Source organism: Trachinotus anak, unplaced genomic scaffold (genome assembly GCF_046630095.1).
Source record: "Trachinotus anak isolate AG129_WGS33_773 ecotype Australia unplaced genomic scaffold, CSIRO_AGI_Tana_v1 ptg000005l, whole genome shotgun sequence".
In the NCBI taxonomy this organism is placed as follows: Eukaryota; Metazoa; Chordata; class Actinopteri; order Carangiformes; family Carangidae; genus Trachinotus; species Trachinotus anak.
The window spans coordinates 5,201,271-5,220,746 of record NW_027273856.1 but is presented as its reverse complement, the minus strand read 5'-3'; the positions used below and the strand labels follow the sequence as shown (position 1 = coordinate 5,220,746).

Genomic DNA, 19,476 nt, shown 5'->3' with positions numbered 1-19,476 from the left:
AGAATGGTTAGCAAAGTTAGCATGTTTACTTTGTTTATGTTGTTTGTTAGCTTGTAACTGGCAGTGACTGACACAGTGTTAGTGGTCGTACTAATGCAAACTCTGGCTCTCTGCACAGACTAAGTTTCAGGTTTATTTTTTCCAGGAAGTTGAATGGACTGATTCCTTAGGTTATGTGACATATGAATCCCAGGCTGTCAGAATCAGTTTTTTATGTGACATGTGTGATTGGTTCAGTGCAGTTCCAAGATGAAAATATGCTGTCAAGGTGTTGACTGCTTATTTCACTCATATGTCTTGTATAAAAACACCATATGGACATTTTAACAAGATTAAAAAGAATGTGATTAAGTCTTTACAATTATTTTTCCATTGACATGAGAAGCAGATGCAGAAACTTGCAGTCACATGACCCTGTTTCATGTAGCAACACATTAACAAACAGACAGGGAGGTTAACTGGTTACTTTTCACTGCTTCCTTTTATACTTTCCTTCAAAGCTTTGTCTTTAGAGGCCTCATGATTTTCACCTCATATGTGCTCAGACCACACTGTGCTGTCTCTTCCTGTGAACCATGTGATGTGTTTCTCATTCACTGCTCCCCCCTCAGACCATTTCACCCTCCCTATAAGTCAGTTTGATAGTCATCAGTGTCCTTTCTGACTCCTCCTCCATCACACATCAAGCGTGTTCTCTCAGACAAGAGGCAGAAAACTTATGAACAACACAGACTTTGACCGAGACACAGAAAGAAACAAGAGCAACAACACAGTCTGATGCAGAAAAATTCAAAGTTTATTTCCCACTCACAACACACACTCAAAAACACCACAGCAGATGAATATGACAAAGCTCCAGCTCCTCTCTGAGCTGCTGTTCCAGAGGTTTCCTGAGTCTATCTGGTGGCAGCGTACACAACATTCGGCTCCAGCTCTCTCTCTGATGCAGGTCTCCGGTTTCTTTTTGGTTTGGCCTGGAAACTTAGAGCTGCGTAGTTCAGGTCCTCTGAGCCCAGATTCTGTAAATCAGACTGTTGAGTGTCATGCACTGTATAACACACACTGGAACTGCATTTGCCAAAAATCTGTAAAACTGGTAGATTTGTAAGGGGTTCCATTTGTACCAAAATCTCTGGATGACATATACAACAACATAGTCAAACAACAGGGAGAGTAACAAGACAACAAAAGTTCAGTTGAAAATTGAACAGACATTGTTTTGTCACATGTTCAGTCGACATAGACTGAACATGTCCACATGTGGACATAGTTTTGGCATAAATGGAACCTCAGACTTTGTGGGTTGCACCAAAACAGAATAATTTAAAACATTTGAAGGCATAATCATATTTATTAAGCTAAAATCTACTTTAAATGATAAAACCAGAATTATAATGTAACTGTTACACAGTTCAAAACTGTAAAGCTCTTCTTAGTCTAAACCAATGTTAAATCATATATGAATTAACAGGGCTATTATTATATCCTTTTTCTGCTAAAATGAGTGGGTATAAGTGTTTTTTTTAACTGGGTAAACCCACTAATAAAAGCCCATTGACCCCCCTCCACTGCCATTAGAGTTTGCTTTTCTGTTTGGACTGAAGACACACACAACTGCAACATCACATGCACTTAGAGCACACCCACATAGATGCAGAGGAGAGAGAGTGAGCTGCTAGCTGGATCTTTTACCATGTTGATTCTCCTATGAAAGTGTTGGAGCCTCCATGTGAGACACTTTAATTGGTGATTGCGTGTTTTTGAAACTTATTTCAGGGCTGCATCTCACTCTTTCATCCCCAAGCGCAGTGTAGATACAGTGTTTCTGGTTTACCAGCACCGTGCTGGGGAGGTGACAGGTGTGGTTACAGTGTCTTTGTGCTCTGAGAGAAGTTACAGCAGAAGAAGGTGTGAAATTTAGTGTGTTCACCTGGGTGTTATGTTTACATCAATGCTGATCAGAGCTCGGCTTTAATTTAGGTTAAAGAGGAAAATCATGACTTCGTACTTGACTGAACTTTCTCTGTGTTGCCACTTGCAGGACTATGGAACAAAAATAATTTACAGACTAATCATAAGTTTAAATTCAACTTTCAGACCATAAGCTACAGTTTACAAGGTTTTTGCCAGTGTATTCCAATCGCTCTGGCCCTAAGGTGAAAAAAAAAGCACCAGGGAATTTTTGGCGGCTCATTTGGAAACCTAGACAAACTTTTTGAAAAGTTCGCCAGAGACATCTGTTGGTTAAAATGCCTCGTGAACCCCCAAGCCTTGTTCACGAGGCAGCGCAGCTGGCAAGCACCCCATCCTTAGTGATTCCGTTACAACAAGAACAGCCACAATCACAGTGTCAATCAGTGGCATACCGGGCTGATGCATTGATTAAATAAGCCATAAAAGTTTCACCGGCCCTGTCAGTCTAAGGGAAGCTAACAATGTTTCTGACAGAAAACCTGGTTTATAAGATAAGATAAAATTGCCTTTATTAGTCCAGCAGTGGGGAAATTCACAGTGTTACAGCAACAAAGTGGCAGTGCAGAGAACAGGAAAAGAAAGATAAATAATAACAATATAATAATGTACAAAATAAATAGATACAAAAAATTACATATTTACCACAACAGTAGCAGCTTTATATGAGTAAATATTTGTTTTTACCTTGTTTCTTTCTGTCTGTTGCTCTTCATTCACAGCTATGTGGCAAAAGGCAAAAGTCTGATTAGTAATTATTACTGACTGTACTTTGCTTTGGAGTTTTCCATCATGTTGACAAAATTAAAAGGAACATGTGCAAAAGAATATAAATTATAATCAGCTGTACCTTTCTGAAGTTTCCTGATTTTAACAGCTAGAACAATGACGACTATAGTGAGGAAAACAGTCAGACCACCCAGGATCACACTCATCAGGTTTGTCATTCCATCAGATGTTTCTACTATAAAATAATAGATTAGCTCTGGTGGCTTTAGACATGGGGAACATTGAAATGACATGCCCTGTGGTAACAGAGAGAAGGCATTTACCTTTAGGGACTAAATCCTCTTCATCAACAGATTCACTATTAACTGCAAAAAACATGAGGATGAAATTAGTTGCTTGTTTCTCTCTGTGCTGTTTTCATACTGTCTCCTGAGATGTTATATTTGAGATACAGTTTATTGTAAATATGATGAGAAAATGACATGTCTGAAAGAGGTTGGACTTAAATACAATCTTACCTTGAACATTTAAATGTGTTGTGTCAGAAATGACTGTGTGTTTGTCTATGTAAAATCCACAGAAATACAGTCCAGAGTCTGAGAAATCCACTCGCTTGATTTTAAGAAAGACAGTGGTGACGTTGGAGCTCATTTCAAATCTATTTTGAAATCCATCACAGAAGGAAGCTTTGTCATCAGACCCATATATAGAGGAGACACAGCTGACTTTGGTTCTGTTGACCAGTCTGAACCAGTCGGTCTGAGTTGGATGTTTGGAAATGTTGGAGCACAGCAGTGTGACTTCTTCACCAGACTGGACCACAGTCTGAGACTGAGACACTGAGACAGAGATCCAGCCTGAAACAAACAGCAGACACAACAAGAGATTTATCTCTGAGTGTTTAATGTAACAGTTACTGTAATGAGGAAACAGCAACAATTAATTCAGCTCTAATCAGTTAATTTAGATTTCAGTGGGTTACTCAGTTACATTAGTTCATAGTAAAGTACTTACTGATGGCATAGCTAAATAAAGCTGTTACCAAGGTGAAGCTCCTCATTGTGCGTTTAATCGTGTCACTGCAAAGATCTTTTGAAGCACTGAGCTCTTATAAAGAGGTTTAGAGGGGCGGAGTATCTTATATTTCTCATCTTGCCGGTCACACTTACCAGCCAATGTAATGCAATGTCTTTGCATATGCTAAGCTCCAGGCAGCATATTTGCAATAAAGTAAACTAAGAATAATGACCTCAGTGGAGAGTTTGTTGCCAGGAGTGTCATCATCTTATGATACCATATCGTGTCTGTCAGTTGCAGAGACAAATGTTGCCACAAAGAACTGAAGAATCACAAGGATCAACTGCTCAGTGACTCCTGCAGGTTTACACAAATATTCTCACGTAATCCATAATAGCCTAGTATGACATCTGAAACATGAGAAGAAAACACACCAAGGACCCTTTAGCATCATATTTCCATGACTTTCTAACCCTTTCTAACCCTGGTGACGATTAGCGTAGTTAGCATCTTTTTATTTGTTTATGTTGTCTGTTACCTTGTAACTGGCAGTAGCTTCCGCAGTGTTAGTGGGTGTTCTAATGAAACTATGCCTCTCTGTACTGAGAAGGTTTCCGATTTATTTTACCCGCTCTCCGGTCCATGCTAATTGACAGGATTGATTCCATAGTTATATGATTTATGAATCCCTGGCTGTCTGCAATGTCCATTATTTGGTGTATCAGAAAACCAATTGGTGCATTATTGCTCATATACCAACAGACGATGTGGAAATATTTCTCTAACAGTTCTAAAAAGTAGTCATATCTTTGTGGTGTCCAAGTTGGCTGTTTTGGACTGTTAATTTGCTTGGCTGAGGTGGACAAGTTTGTATATCAAATGGCAATGGAGACAAACATAGGCATTGTTAGGCCTGGGTTGAAGCCCTGGATGATTTGGGAATATCCACAGATCTCAAATATTTATTTGTTTATTCATTTTATACAAAATTAAGAAAAATAATAATAATAAAAAAATGCCCCAAAACTGTTCATTAGTCATTTCAATCATGCATTAAAGCTCTTGAAATGTTTTGGGTACTCTGTGATATTCAAGCAGCAGATCTTCATCAAGCTGCTTGGCACTTTTGTGTGAGCACAAAAGTGAGATAGGGAGAAAGACAGCGCAGCGGTTGCAGGGCTATTGTTGGCATCTAATGGTAGCTAATGAGCTAAGGCTGTGGATATAAGATTTTTCTAAAACAAAAAGGATGAAGGAGGCAACAAGGCTCAAGCGAGGCTAGAGGAGGTGGAGGAAGAGTCACCTTTTTCTGTAGCAGCAGGCGAGTCAGGATGTCAGTGACACCGAGACACCTACAGGCTCAGGTCGGTGATGAAGAGGACTCTTTAGCTTGCTCAGTCTAGCTCAGCGGTGTTTGCAAGTTTTCCTACATTTTTTTTTCTACATTGTTTCTCATCGTCTGAAATGTCCTCGTCTGCTAAGGTTTAATTCATTTATCTTGATGCCACACCTCCTGCTATTCACATAACAGTGGTGAACGGTAATATACATTTATTAACATTTCAGAGTTCATGGACTTTTGGTTAAAATTATGCTACATATGCTTATACATGTGATTATAGAGAGATGTTTCTTTATTGCAGCAATGGCAATGTTGGTCAGTCAGTCGAGACAAAACTTTAGTCCAGACTGAAACATTCTAACAACTACAGGAGGGATTGTTATCAGTTTTTTTTTTTTTTGAAACATTCATGGTCTCCAGAGGAGAATCCTAATGACTTACGTGATTACCTGACCTGTTCCTGTGGCACTACCATGAGGTTAATTTTCCTGATTTTGAGTGGGATATATCAGCAGGTATTGGATGGATTGCTCTGAATTTTTTGCCCTATATATTGTTGTTGTGTGATACATGCAGACTTTAGAAATAAGCTCAAAGCATCACTGTCACAGAGTCACTAGCATGGCTGTAGACTTGTGTTTGTGACTTCAATTATGAGGATACTGGTTACTTGTTCCAGCTTTCTTTCATCAGCTCCAGTGAGACTATTTCATGAACACCTCTCACAATCAGACCTGATAGCTGTTTCTAACCTGAGACCATGGCCGAGTAGGTTCAACATGGAGAGTTCTGTGGCGGAAATTAACATGTTATATCAGCTCTCTTTATTCAATATCGAAAGAAGATGTAGCATGTGAAGGTTTGTCCTGAACAACAGGTTACTTTTCACTGCTTCCTTTTATACTTTCCTTCAAAGCTTTGTCTTTTGAGGCCTCATGATTTTCACCTCATATGTGCTCAGACCACACTGTGCTGTCTCTTCCTGTGAACCATGTGATGTGTTTCTCATTCACTCCTCCCCCCACAGACCATTTCATTCTCACTTTAAGTCAGTTTGATAGTCATCAGTGTAATTTCTGACTCCTCCTCTATCGCACATTAAGCGTGCTCTTTTTCCTCTCAGATGACAGGCAGAAAAAAAAAATGACAGACTTTGACCAAGACACAGACAGAAATGTGAGCAAAAACACAGCCTAAATATGTAAATATTCAAAATTTATTCTTTTAGGACAAACACACACACAAAAAAATAAAAAAAAACAGCAGGTGAATATAACAAAGCTCCTCTCTGAGCTGCTGTTCCAGAGGCTTCCTGAGTCTATCTGGTGGCAGCGTACACAACATTCGGCTCCAGCTCTCTCTCTGATGCAGGTCTGTGGTTTCTTTTTGATTTGGCCTGGAAACTTAGAGCTGCGTAGTTCAAGTCCTCTGAGCCCAGATTCTGTAAATCAGAGTATTTAACACACTGAAACTACATGCCAAAATCTCTGGAAGACATGTACAACAACACAAACTACAGGGAGTGTAACAAGACAACAAAAGTTCACAGACAAATGTTTTGTCACATGTTCAGTCCACATAGACAGTGCACATGTGGACATAGTTTTGGCACAAATGGAACCTCAGAGTTTGTTGGCAGCTTAATAGTTTAAAGCAGTGTTGAATCTAATAATAATAAACAGTGCTGATATTATAAATTCAAAAGGTCTACAGAGATTTCCTGCTTGCCTGAACTTGCTGTTTGACACCACTTCCAGGACTATGGTACAAAGATCAAAAACCCACTAATCATCTGTTTACATTCAACTTGCAGACCATAACATACATTTTACAGGGTTTCAACCTGTGTATTCCAACCTCACTGGGCCTAAGTTGATGCCCTGCTGGACAAAAGCACCATGATGTTCTTGGTGGCTTGTATAGTAACCTAGATAAAATGGTTGGAAAGTTCACCAGAGGCATCTGTCTGTTTAGATGCCTCATCAACCCCCCAGCCTTAGGTCAATGAAGCGGAGCCAGCGAGTGTCCTGTCCTTGATAGTGCCATTAGAACAAGCGCAACCACAGTCCCAATTCCAATCAGGTATACGGGGCCAAATCATAATGGTCCTGATAACATATCTGGCAGAAACCCTAGTTTATATGAGTAAAAAATAATAATAGTAGTAATAGTAATGCTGTTAGAAGAGGAACGGTTACAGTAGCAATGGCAATCACGTATATTGGGCTGAATCACATTGGGCCAAATAATCCATGAAGGTTTTACTGGGACTGTCAATATAAACGGACGTAACAACATATCTGGTAGATACCCTGGTTTATATGAGTAAAAAATAGTTTTACCTTGTTTGTTTCTGTCTGCGGCTCTTCATTCACAGCTATGTGGCAAAAGACAAAAGCCTGATTAAATACTACTGACCGTACTTTGCTTTGAGTTTTCCATCATGTTGACACAATTTACAAGAACATGTGCAACAAAATATAAATTATAATCAGCTGTACCTTTCTGAAGTTTCCTGATTTTAACAGCCAGAACAATGACGACTATAGTGAGGAAAACAGTCAGACCACCCAGGATCACGCTCATCAGGTTTGTCATTCCATCAGATGTTTCTACTATAAAATAATAGATTAGCTCTGATGGCTTTAGGCATGGGTAATATTAAAATGACATGTCCTATGGTAACAGAGAGAAGGCATTTACCTTTAGGGACTAAATCCTCTTCATCAACAGATTCACTATTAACTGCAAAAAACACAGATTCTTTTTTTTTTTTACATTTATTAGTTTTTACTTTGTTTTTTGTGCTGTTTTCACTCCACTGTGGCATTATGAGATACAGTTTATTGTAAATATGATAAGAAAATGACATGTCTGAAAGAGGTTAAACTTAAACACAATCTTACCTTGAACATTTACATGTGTTATGTCAGAAATGACTGTGTGTTTGCCTATGTAAAATCCACAGAAATACAGTCCAGAGTCTGAGAAATCCACTCGCTTGATTTTAAGAAAGACAGTGGTGACGTTGGAGCTCATTTCAAATCTATTTTGAAATCCATCACAGAAGGAAGGTTCACCGTCAGCCTTGTACATAGCAGAGATACAGCTGACTGTGGTTCTGTTGACCAGTCTGAACCAGTCGGTCTGAGTTGGATGTTTGGAAATGTTGGAGCACAGCAGTGTGACGTCTTTACCAGACTGGACCACAGTCTGAGACTGAGACACTGAGACAGAGATCCAGCCTGAAACAAACAGCAGACACAGCAAGAGATTTATCTCTGAGTGTTTAAAGTAATAGTTAGTGTAATAAGGCAACAGCAACAATTCAGCTCTAATTAGTTAATTTAGACTTTGGTGGGTTACTGGTTACATCACTTGCTGCTCACAATAATTAGTTCATGATAAAGTACTTACTGATGCAGCAGAGAAATAAAACTGTCATCAGGGTGAAGCTCCTCATTGTGCGTTTATCGTGTCACCTCAAACATCGTTTGAACCACTGAGCTCATATAAAGAGGTGTAGAGGGGCGGAGTGTCTTTAGTTTTTCCTCTTGCCTGTCACACTTACCAGCCAATGTAATGCAATGTTTTTGCATATGCAGTGTATTTCATCGCCAGCAAATAACCAATGACATAAACTTGAATAATGACCTCACTGGAAAGCTTGTTGCAAGGACTAGTCATCATCTTACAATACCATGTTAATCTACAACTAATGCAGAGACAAAAGTTGCCACAGAGAACTAAAGAATCACAAGGATCAACTGTTCAGTGACTCCTACTCTCCCCCTCCAGCTCTAAATAAAGATAGACATAGCCTCAGTGATGTCAGCCGCAGGTTTCTGAAGAGTGGTTTTGAAGCTCAGAATGGGCTGCTCTGCCGTTGTCATCTTGGCAGTGCTTGAGTCCGCCTAACTCCTGGCAAATCCCAAAATGGCCAAAGACGTGAGATGTGTGTGGAACCAAGACTTTGTGCATGCCAGTTTGTGGCAAATGTACACTCACCCACCTGTCACTCAAAAAGGCCATGCCCTAAATTACGTGTAACTTTAAGTCTTAATAAAATTTAAATGAGACTTATAAAAAACAAATTCAAGGAGAAAATAAGCTATAGAGACCAAAAATTATTTTTGTTTATTTCTGCTGTAAAGTTGGGCATTTTTACATGTGTGTCTATGAGGATTGATTCCCCATAGACACCAAACTCAAGTGGCCATTCGACGAAGTGCAATTTTTTCCACTTCAGGGTTGTCTTCATTTTTCAGCCCTGGAGGTTGCTGCGAGTGAGGGGTGGATCTGACCTCTTCTGTAATCTGTCCTGATTGTCAGGCAAGTCGACATGTGTGGTACAATCTGTCAATCACACGATAGCCCCGCCCAAATGCATACCCTGCTTTATGGTCGATTTTCCTCTAAATGGGACCATAATTTAAAAAATTAACATCATGTTGTATTGAAGAAGACTTGAAACTTGAAACAACTGAGACCATGAACTCATTAGAATATGTTTTCTGAAGTATTAAATCAAGTGAGAAGTAGGGTCATTTTCCCATAGACTGCAATACAATCTGACTTTTTTTTTGCAACCAGTGGAGTCGACCCCTGATGGTCATTAGATAAAATGCAGGTTTAAGGCAAATCCGCATTGGCTTCACTTTTCAGACCTGGAGTCTATACGTCCACTTTTATATACGGTCTGTGGTTGCTGCTCAGTATTTAGTCTCTGTCTCTGACACTGCTTTTTATGGATGCATTGTTTGGATTCATTCTAAAGGTGTTCAGTTGGACTGATATCATGTGTCCACTGACCATCAACCAAGGACCAGCTCCCATAAATAATGATATTAATGGATTCATTCTCTCTACATCCATGAGAGTGTAGTCTGCAAAGAACTCAGTAACTTCATGGAGTTTTCTTGCAGATCTGTCCTGGTGACACTCACAATATATATGATATTCCTGTATCAATCTCTGCCTCTTTTTAAGTCCTCTCAATTTTTTTTTTTCATTTACCTGTACTTGTGTGATCTAGCAGCACATTAATAAACAGAGAGGGAGGCACATGGTTTCTTCTTCTCCAGTCACTGAGTTTGTTTGACCCTTTCAATCATATCAACAGCACTGATGCTTTACGCTAAAGGCGTGGTTAAAATGAAAATGGGAAATTGTTCTCTAACTTCTTCCACTGTGTCTAAGCTCAGCCTCACAGTCACTAACATGGCTGTAAACTGTGTCTCGTTTAACATCAGCGTTTTATTTTATCTTGCCCTCTCTGATCTTGATTACCAGAATACCTGCCACCTCTTTGAGCTTACTGATGCAGTGTGTGAAGGTGAAGTAGTTCAGTTTGAGGAGTGATTTAACAAAGTCAGAAGAGACTGATAAACAACAGTTTCCTTTTCTGTGAGTAGAGCAAGTCCTCTGGTGTTTGCGGTCATGGCTGAAGTCTTCCTGTTCCTTTTTCTTTCTTTAGACTTTATTTAACAAGGCAGGTCATTAAGAGAAAATTCTTCTTTACAATAGCGGTGTGGCAAAAGGCAGAGCTTTTTGAGGAAAAGGGTTATCAAGAATATCAGACTGTTGGACTCACAGTTTATGGTTTATCCTGTTCTTTTTTTTTTCTCCTCAACTGTTTTTCCAAAAAGTCTAAATCCAGCAGTGAGTTTAATTTGACCTGAACACCAGGTTAGTTTTCACTGCTTTGTCTTAGAAACCTTATGATTTTCACCTCATATGTGCTCAGACCACACTGTGCTGTCTCTTCCTGCGAACCAAGTGATGTGTTTCTCACTCACTCCTCCCCCCACAGACCATTTCACCCTCCCTATAAGTCAGTTTAATAGTCATCAGTGTCCTTTCTGACTCCTCCTCCATCACACATCAAGTGTGCTCTTTTTCCTCTCAGACAAGAGGCAGAAAAGTCACTAACAACACAGACTTTGAGTGTGAGAGAGAGAAAGAAATATGAGCAACAACACAGCCTGATATAGAAATATTCAAAATTTATTTTTTGGCATTAAGTCTTTCCACCCACTACCCACACACATGCATACAATAGGAGGTGAATATAACAAAGCTCCTCTTTGAGCTACTGTTCCAGAGGCTTCCTGAGTCTATCTGGTGGCAGCGTACACAACATTCGGCTCCAGCTCTCTCTCCGATGCAGGTCGGCGGTTTCTTTTTGGTTTGGCCTGGAAACTTAGAGCTGCGTAGTTCAGGTCCTCTGAGCCCAGATTCTGTAAATCAGAGTATTTACAGTCATGTGCTGTATAACACACACTGGAGCTATTTGCCAAAAATCAGTAAAAGTGGTGGATTTGTATGGAGTTCCATTTGTACCAAAATCTCTGGATGTACAACACCATCAAGCCATTGTTTTGTCACATGTTGAGTCGACATAGACTGAACATGTGCACATGTGGACATAGTTTTGGCACAAATGGAACCTCAGAGTTTGTTGGTTGCACCAAAACAGAATCATTTAAAACATTTAAAGTCCTAATCACAGTTCAGCTAAAATCAAATTTAAATGATAAAACCAGACTTTTAATGGAGCTGTTACACAAATGTGTAAAACTCCGCTAAATCATTTAAAGCAATGATTAATCTTATAATAATTAACTGGGCTGATATTAATTGATGTTCAAAAGGACTACCATGACTTTCTGCTTGTCTGAACTTGCTGTATGATGTTACTTGCAGAACTACGGGACAAAGATTATTAACATACTCAAATGTTGAAATTCAACTTTCAGACCATATCATACAGTTGACAACATTTCAGCCGGTCTATTCTAATGTCACTGGGGTTAAACTGTAGCCCTGCCGGGCTGACGAATCATGGAATTCGGGGCCACTCGTATTGAAGTTCACCAGAGACATTTGTCTGTTAAAACATCTCGTTAACCCCTCAGCCTCAGGTGGATAAAGCACAGCCAGCGTGCAACCTCAGTAACGCTGTTAGAACAGGAACAGTTACAGTAGCAATGGCAATCATGTATATTGGGCTGAATCACATTGGGCCGCCACATCAGTCAAATATCCATAAAGGTTTTACTGGGACTGTCTATATAAACGGACCTAATGACATATCTGGTAGATACCCTGGTTTATATGAGTAAAAAAATTGTTTTACCTCGTTTCTTTCTGTCTGCGGGTCTTCATTCACAGCTATGTGGCAAAAGACAAAAGTCTAATTAGTAATTGTTACTGATCGTACTTTGCTTTTTCATCCGTACTTTTCATTTTCCATCATGTTGACACAATTTACAAGACCATGTGCAACAAAATATAAATTATAATCAGCTGTACCTTTCTGAAGTTTCCTGATTTTAACAGCTAGAACAATGACGACTATAGTGAGGAAAACAGTCAGACCACCCAGGATCACACTCATCAGGTTTGTCATTCCATCAGATGTTTCTACTATAAAATAATAGATTAGCTCTGGTGGCTTTAGACATGGGTAATATTGGAATTACATGCCCTGTGGTAACAGAGAGAAGGCATTTACCTTTAGAGTCATCATCAGATTTACTATAACCTACCAAAAACATGAGGATGTTATTATATAATCAGTTGGAATGGAATATGTATTAAAGTATAAGTTGTTTATTTGTCTTTGTGCTGTTTCCACTCTACATTATGTCATAATGAGATAGTTTACTGTACATATGATAAGAAAATGACATGTCTGAAAGACGTTAAACTTAAATACAATCTTACCTTGAACATTTAAATGTGTTGTATCAGAAATGACTGTGTGTGTGCCTTTGTAAAATCCACAGAAATACAGTCCAGAGTCTGATAAATCCACTCGCTTGATTTTAAGAAAGACAGTGGTGACGTTGGAGCTCATTTCAAATCTATTTTGAAATCCATCACAGAAGGAAGCTTTTCCCTCAGACCCGTACATAGAGGAGACACAGCTGACTTTGGTTCTGTTGACCAGTCTGAACCAGTCAGTCTGACTTTGATAACTGGAAATGTTGGAGCACAGCAGTGTGACTTCTTCACCAGACTGGACCACAGTCTGAGACTGAGACACTGAGACAGAGATCCAGCCTGAAACAAACAGCAGACACAAGATTTATTCTTCGCTTCATAACCTAACAACAACACATTTTGTAAATTCAACACTAATGAATTTGCATGTTTAAATTAAAGGTGGGCTTCTGGAGAAAAGTGTGATTAGCATTTTCTTAGGTGCTGAGAATAATGTAATACCAGTACTTACTGTAGCTGTAGAGAACGAAAGCTGTTATTAATGTGAAGCTCCTCATTGTGCGCATAAACATTTCACAGCAAGGGCACTTTATATATTGTCTTTGGAAAGGGGCGGGGTATTGAATAGGCCATGCTAGGCGGCTCTAATCTTTCACCACTCTGATATGTGTACCAGATGTAACTTTCTTCAGAGATTTATCAAGATTTAAGTAATCACCATGGAAAGACAGTCAGACATGCACAAGTGCACAAGTACACAAACATAAAACGTTGACAACACAACAATAAAGGCAGAACAAGAAATCAGAAAATCTCTCAAGCCAATATAAATGAAAAAATAATCAGCATGACTGCACATTAAAAACTGTATTTGTTCATAATAATAATAATAATTACAGTAAAATAGGTCATGAACTAAGAAATATGATCACAAACAGCAGAGCTGCCACTTTCAATCTCCATATGAAGAGAAGCTGATGCTGGGAAGCAGTGTTGGAGGAATAAGGTCATTGCTAATATACACCCTGAAAAACTTAGCATAGCTGCTATTGCCTGTGGTCAGTCTGCCTTCTCCTGCAGCCCATAACCATCTTTGAGGGTCAGGTTGTTTTTGCTGTACCACCCAATTAGCCTCTTCACTTCCTTGCTGTTTCCTTATTGTTACTGATATGATTTACCACTACAGTGTGAACAGCAGTGGGCTGAGTACTTAGCCCTGAGGGATGCCAGTGGTCAGCCAACTCTCTGCAGTTTCTTTATTAGGAAATCAAAAGCAGAGTGACAGAGGGAGGGGGTGATCTCATGCAAAACCAAATGCCGTCACAGAGACCATTATACCTACCCACAGCTTCTGTTACCAGACGCACAGGAGCCAGCGCTCATGTGCACACTGCCACTCAATTGATTCTCCAAGATCATAGGTGATGCAGGCGTCTGCTGGCTGGGAAGGTCTCCTCCCTCACTCTCACAGGTGGTGGGAGATGGGGGCAGGTGTTAGTTTGACCTCAGGTCTCCCCAGCAGAGCAGGGGAGCAGCGGAATCTGTCGAACTGCGCACTTTTATCTCTGGAAAGCATCACTATTAACCATGCATTTCTGGACAGATTTCATATGATGATGTAATTGTTGACTTTGCATGAAGGAAAGCAAGAAAGGTCAGGCTTTAGACGACAAACGTCCAATTTAAAAAGTGTGACTCTTGTTTGAAATGAGAAGTAGTGTAACAATCAGGTCCTCTTAAGTGTGTTTATTTATTTATTAAGTTTGAACCGCCACTGCCCTGTAGTGTAAAGAAACTGTATAACCAAAAGGGCAAGAACAATCACATCTGACTCCTGCTCACTACAGATTTCAGCTTGCGACCCCAGACGGCACTACATAAGTCTACCAAAACAAAACTCTGAACTCCACTTCTTAAATCCAGCATTTGCAGTGACTTCCTTGAGTATTCATTAGAGTATGTGTTTTACACTCTGTATGATGTTACTGACACTGTGAACTTAGCTTACCTAAAAACAAATTCCACCAAATCCCCTCGATGTGATCAGATCAGTTAAATGTTTAGTAATTTAAAAAAGCCATTACCATCAGAAAATATAGAATAAATAACAAACAAGTATACTGACTGAAATCTTTATGAAACCCTACAGCGGCTTGGCAGAGTCAAACAAATTCATTTCCTTCTGAGGCCGAGACGGATGTTTAAAGTACCACACACTGACCCTCTTAGCAGCCAATCAAGCGTAACCTCATTTTTTAAGATGTTGCTTGCTCTTGTGCTCAAGACGCTCAGTTCTCAAGACCTCAGAGACCATGCACCTGTATATGATCCTCTGTGGAGTATGTAAGTCTCGTATCATGTCAAATATATTCAGTCTGTGATTCTAATTCAAGCTACAATAACTGAATGTCAGCTAATGTTTCTATAATATTATATATTTTTTGACCCAGTCCACCTGTCAGCTGTGATCCAGTCAGCAGATGTCAAACAAGTCACTGGTGTTGTATCTGCCAGCGTCGGCGATGATGTGACTTTACATTGCTTCTATGACAGCCATGTGTCGATGCACTTCTCCTGGTACCGACAAACCTTGGGAAGCGGACCCGAGCTCCTGTCTACGATTTATAGATATGATGAACCATCCGAAGTCCTCCGCCGGTTGGAGAAGAACCCTCGTCTCTCTGTGCAAAGGGGGGAAGGGATGAATCATTTACGCATCTCTGCTGTTCAGTTCTCAGATTCAGCTACATATTTCTGTGGAAGCTCACACTCCAACATAGTGGAATTTGGCGAAGGGGTCTTTTTAAGTGTCAAAGGTATTTTGCTTTTATATTTCATTAGCTTTGACTTTAGATGAAATGCAGAAGTCGCAAGAGATTTGCATGTTAAATATGTGTTTAATCACCTGAGCTATCAGCAAAATAAGATCGACACTATAGTGTTTAAACAAGTAAATACACACCAGAAATTATGGAAAATGAGATACTTTTCTGTTCATACACTCTTCATAAATGTTATTGTCAGCCTTCAGTGTTCTTTAGTTGTCACAGAACAATAACTTGAGTTGAAAAAAGAGGCTAATGCTCATTTTAAATACTTAAAAAAAGTTTGTTGCTTTTTTTTTTTTAACCCTTTACATTTTTGGGGGGATTTAGGAGCCAGACTCCAGGAAATTGTCCAGAGGCCAGTGTCTGAGGCCATCCAGCGAGGAGGCTCTGTGTCTCTTAACTGTACAGTACACACTGGGACCTGCGATGGGGAACACAGTGTTTACTGGTTCAGACATGGATACCACCAAGGAATCCTTCACACACACAGGGATCAGTGTGGACAAGTCTCTACACCAGGGTCTCCTTCACAGAGCTGTGTGTACCATTTGCAGAAGATGAACCTGAACTCCTCTGATGCTGGAACCTACTACTGTGCCGTGGCCTCCTGCGGGGATATACTGTTTGGCAATGGAAGCAAGTTGCTCATCACAGATGATGGAGACCAAATGGCACAGACAAGAGTCTTTGTCTGGCTCTCCATCATCCGAACTGTGATTCTCTTGCTCTTTCTAACGGTCTGTCTCTTGGTTTACAGGTCTAAGAGCTGGTGAAGCTGAGCTGAGCTCATCTTAATCCCTCTTCAGTATTAATCAACAAAAAAAAGAAATGCTAGATGTTGGATACAAACAACTTGTCTGTCTGTACAAACACAATCTCAAGTAATTTCAGTTCTTCCATCTTCCGCCAAGATCGTTCTCTGTTTCTATTGCTAACTTTGAATCAGGTGATACGGAGTCTCTACGGTTACGTGCAGTTATATACATCTGTTTCTGCCAACCCAGTGCATTGCTGATATAAATTACTGGATGGCCTAAATGTTTTACACTTTCACACTTGTGTTAACTACCCTAATTGTAGAATCTTATCAACACGCCAGAAACGTGGGTGTGATTTTGGCACATATCTAACATCTCCATCTCAGAAATATATCTAAAGCTAAACGCTTCATATCTGTGGTTCGTGCATTTATTTCTGGTAGACTGAATTACTAAAATGCACTTTTTGCTGGACTGACAAAAGCAGATGTTAAATCAACTCCAGCTCATTCAGACGCTGCAGCCAGAACCAAAAGCTTCAAACGCAACACTCCTGTTTCATCTTCACCAGCTCCCAGTAAAACAAGGAATTGGTTTTAAAATGCTTCTTACTGTTTTTAAATCTTTGAATGGCGTAGCTCCTCCTTACTTTGCTGACAGACACACACAGGATCCCTTAGATCATCAATCACAGGTCTCCTCAATTAAACTAGCATAAATTGTAATTCAGCTTATGATGTATTCACTCAATCTTAAACACAAATTAAAAACATATCTTCTTTTAGTAGCTTTTGGTCAGGTAAGTATGTTGTTAGTAGTTAAAACTTTTACCTTTATTATCATTTTATCATTTTATAATAATCATAATACCTCCCTATCTTATTCCCCTTGTGTTGTAATACTTTCTTACATGTTTTTGTTATATCTGATCTTTACCTATTTTTTGCTTCTTTTTTTTTTTTATCTTGACGCACACTGAGTCTACACATGATGTAATCTGCAGTATAAATCAACTTGACTTGACCTTTTGACACATTGTGTATGTCAGAAAAATGTTGGTTAAGAGGCCAAAAAAAAAAAAAACGGTGTAAAGCTGTGACATCACCTCAACCCTCACTAACCTTGAATCTGTTGCCTGATCAAGCGATAAACATGACTTCAGGTTTTGCTAACCACAGTGCCACATAACACCTGTGTTTTGTTTTTCTTTCTTCACAAGCTGTGTCATCAGAGAGAGACACACAAAGAGACACACTGTGTTGTGGAACATCAATCGATTTCTGAACATATCGTTTGATCACATAAATACATTTCTGTGAGCTCCTGAACGTCTTTAAAGGAGGAGTTTCACTGGTTCCTTGCAACTAAATGAGGACATCCTGCTTCAAACCACCTACATGCAAACACAAGTAAGCAAAGGGTCTAAAACAGGCACATGACCGAACTCTACCGATGTACAGAAAGATCTTATACTGCTGATCACAAGAAGGCTATGCTGACACTGTAAGGTCTCTGTTTCTGTGACTTGTATGTTAATAATAAATAGATTTTGACCTCTTCCCCTACAATAGACAAACAAGTGTAGAAAAAAAACCCTGTCTAACTGCATGTTTTTTTTAAATTTGGATTCACAACACAATCACCATATTTAGTTAGAAATAACATTGAAACACAGAAAGTACAGTGATAAAAATTGTGTCACTGTTTTTCAGATTGTCTTTAGTTTGTTGTAATAGTTAATAATGTTATGTCGATGAAGAATTGCGTTTTTTTTTTTTTTTTCACATATTCAGCACCTGTCTGTTTTATTCTCACCACAATTTAATTTAGGTGTTTATTTCATTGCTGTATTCAGCTACACGCTCATTGAAATTCAGCTTTACATTTAGTCTTTCAATTATTAAGAAACATTTATTTCTGCTCATCTGTACCACTATTGTACATGAAGCAAAAATTGGAAATATTAAATATCACTTATTTCAAATCAGTTATTGCAACTACATTTCAATTAAGTAATTTTGCTTTTTGGTTTATAGAAAACATATGACATTTGTCTGAATAGTTCGATGACAGAAACATTACTTTTAGACTTTTTTGTGAACCACATGCGATAAACTTTCATTTCTGCATGAAATGAAATTTAGCCTGAAGCTTAATTTACATTTTCATGCTTAAGTAATATTACAAACAGCTTCAGAGACGTAGTCTAGAGTCTTTAAACACACCTTAGTCTGTTTTAAAGGAAAACAAAAGCTTAATGCTCTTGAGAAACTGGACTCAGAATATTACCATTATTATAAAGTCCCATTGCACAATTTTATAATCTGTATAATCCATATTTACAAATATTTTTTATGGTATTTCATCTTATTTGAAGGGTTGTTTCATATGATCTGATACATCAAACTGGTTTAACAATGAAGTTGAACACAGTTATTTGCAGTTATTGCAGTAACACAATCTTTTATGTTTTTTTTATCTAATCATCAAAATAAATCTGTAGCTATTAGGGACCCTCTTGTTTGGTGGCCCTAGGCAATTGATCCACGCCTGACTATTACTGGAAACATATGTTCTAAAATTTTTAAATGTTCATTTTTAACCCTGTGACCACCACAGTCTAAACTCCATACACCTTTATTGTGTTGATTAATACAACCCCTGATTTCTTTAAAATGTTAACATCCCAATTCCCAGTTTTTTTTTTTTTGCTGGATAACTGATCCTCTGGTGTGCATCGCTGACCCAGAGCACTGCTTCTTTCAGTTTCTCTATTCCAACAGCAAAAGTCACTTCCTGTAGATCTCTCATAGAACAGTCTGTGGCTCCCTCACCTGAAAACCACAGAGCAGTTTACACGAGTGGAAGTTTCAAAGCTTTGACTGTTGAAAAAAAAAAAAACAACAAAAAAACCCATCTTCGCTCTGCTTCTAGGTTGTTTTCTTTTTTTCATGATGTGAACCATCCTCTCCTGTCAGTTCACATTGTTCTTTCTACGCTAGCGGATCATACTTGTGGTTGGGTGAAAACACCCTGCAAGTCCTGCAGTTGATGTCACAGCTGTTGCCAGTGGCTGGTTGAAAACGTCTGTGTTAGTGTGTAT

At 39.0% G+C, this 19,476-nt stretch overlaps 3 protein-coding genes and 2 pseudogenes across 5 annotated transcripts; 1 reads left to right on the top strand and 4 right to left on the bottom strand.

The window, feature by feature from the left end:
* The window catches only part of LOC139622216 (piggyBac transposable element-derived protein 4-like), a 176,731-nt pseudogene that overhangs the window by 66,336 nt on the left and 90,919 nt on the right, over positions 1–19,476 (bottom strand).
* LOC139621439 (uncharacterized) lies at positions 57–4,663 on the bottom strand. Of its 2 annotated transcripts, none has more exons than XM_071477952.1 (6): positions 3,715–4,663; positions 3,219–3,557; positions 3,024–3,065; positions 2,822–2,935; positions 2,659–2,693; positions 57–1,031 (listed from the first exon to the last, which is right to left on the bottom strand). In XM_071477952.1, exons 1-6 carry the CDS (start codon positions 3,758–3,760, stop codon positions 897–899), a joined length of 711 nt encoding a protein of 236 aa, XP_071334053.1. In that variant the 5' UTR covers positions 3,761–4,663; the 3' UTR covers positions 57–896. The 2 variants fall into 2 exon arrangements, with proteins under 2 accessions (XP_071334053.1, XP_071334054.1); XM_071477953.1 differs by having other exon boundaries at positions 67–1,019; positions 3,715–4,606.
* On the bottom strand, positions 4,771–8,556 carry LOC139622206 (uncharacterized; annotated as a pseudogene).
* Positions 11,044–15,308, bottom strand: LOC139621440 (uncharacterized). Of its 2 annotated transcripts, none has more exons than XM_071477955.1 (6): positions 13,299–15,308; positions 12,788–13,126; positions 12,576–12,605; positions 12,374–12,484; positions 12,198–12,232; positions 11,044–11,298 (listed from the first exon to the last, which is right to left on the bottom strand). In XM_071477955.1, the coding sequence occupies exons 1-6, from the start codon at positions 13,357–13,359 to the stop codon at positions 11,176–11,178; spliced, it is 699 nt and encodes a 232-aa protein (XP_071334056.1). In that variant the 5' UTR covers positions 13,360–15,308; the 3' UTR covers positions 11,044–11,175. The 2 variants fall into 2 exon arrangements, with proteins under 2 accessions (XP_071334056.1, XP_071334055.1); XM_071477954.1 differs by having other exon boundaries at positions 12,374–12,487; positions 13,299–15,305.
* Positions 15,228–17,116, top strand: LOC139621451 (uncharacterized; the record flags this gene model as incomplete). Its single annotated transcript, XM_071477973.1, has 2 exons — positions 15,228–15,603; positions 15,943–17,116. Coding segments are annotated over 2 exons (822 nt in total), but the record flags the coding sequence as incomplete, so codon positions are not given.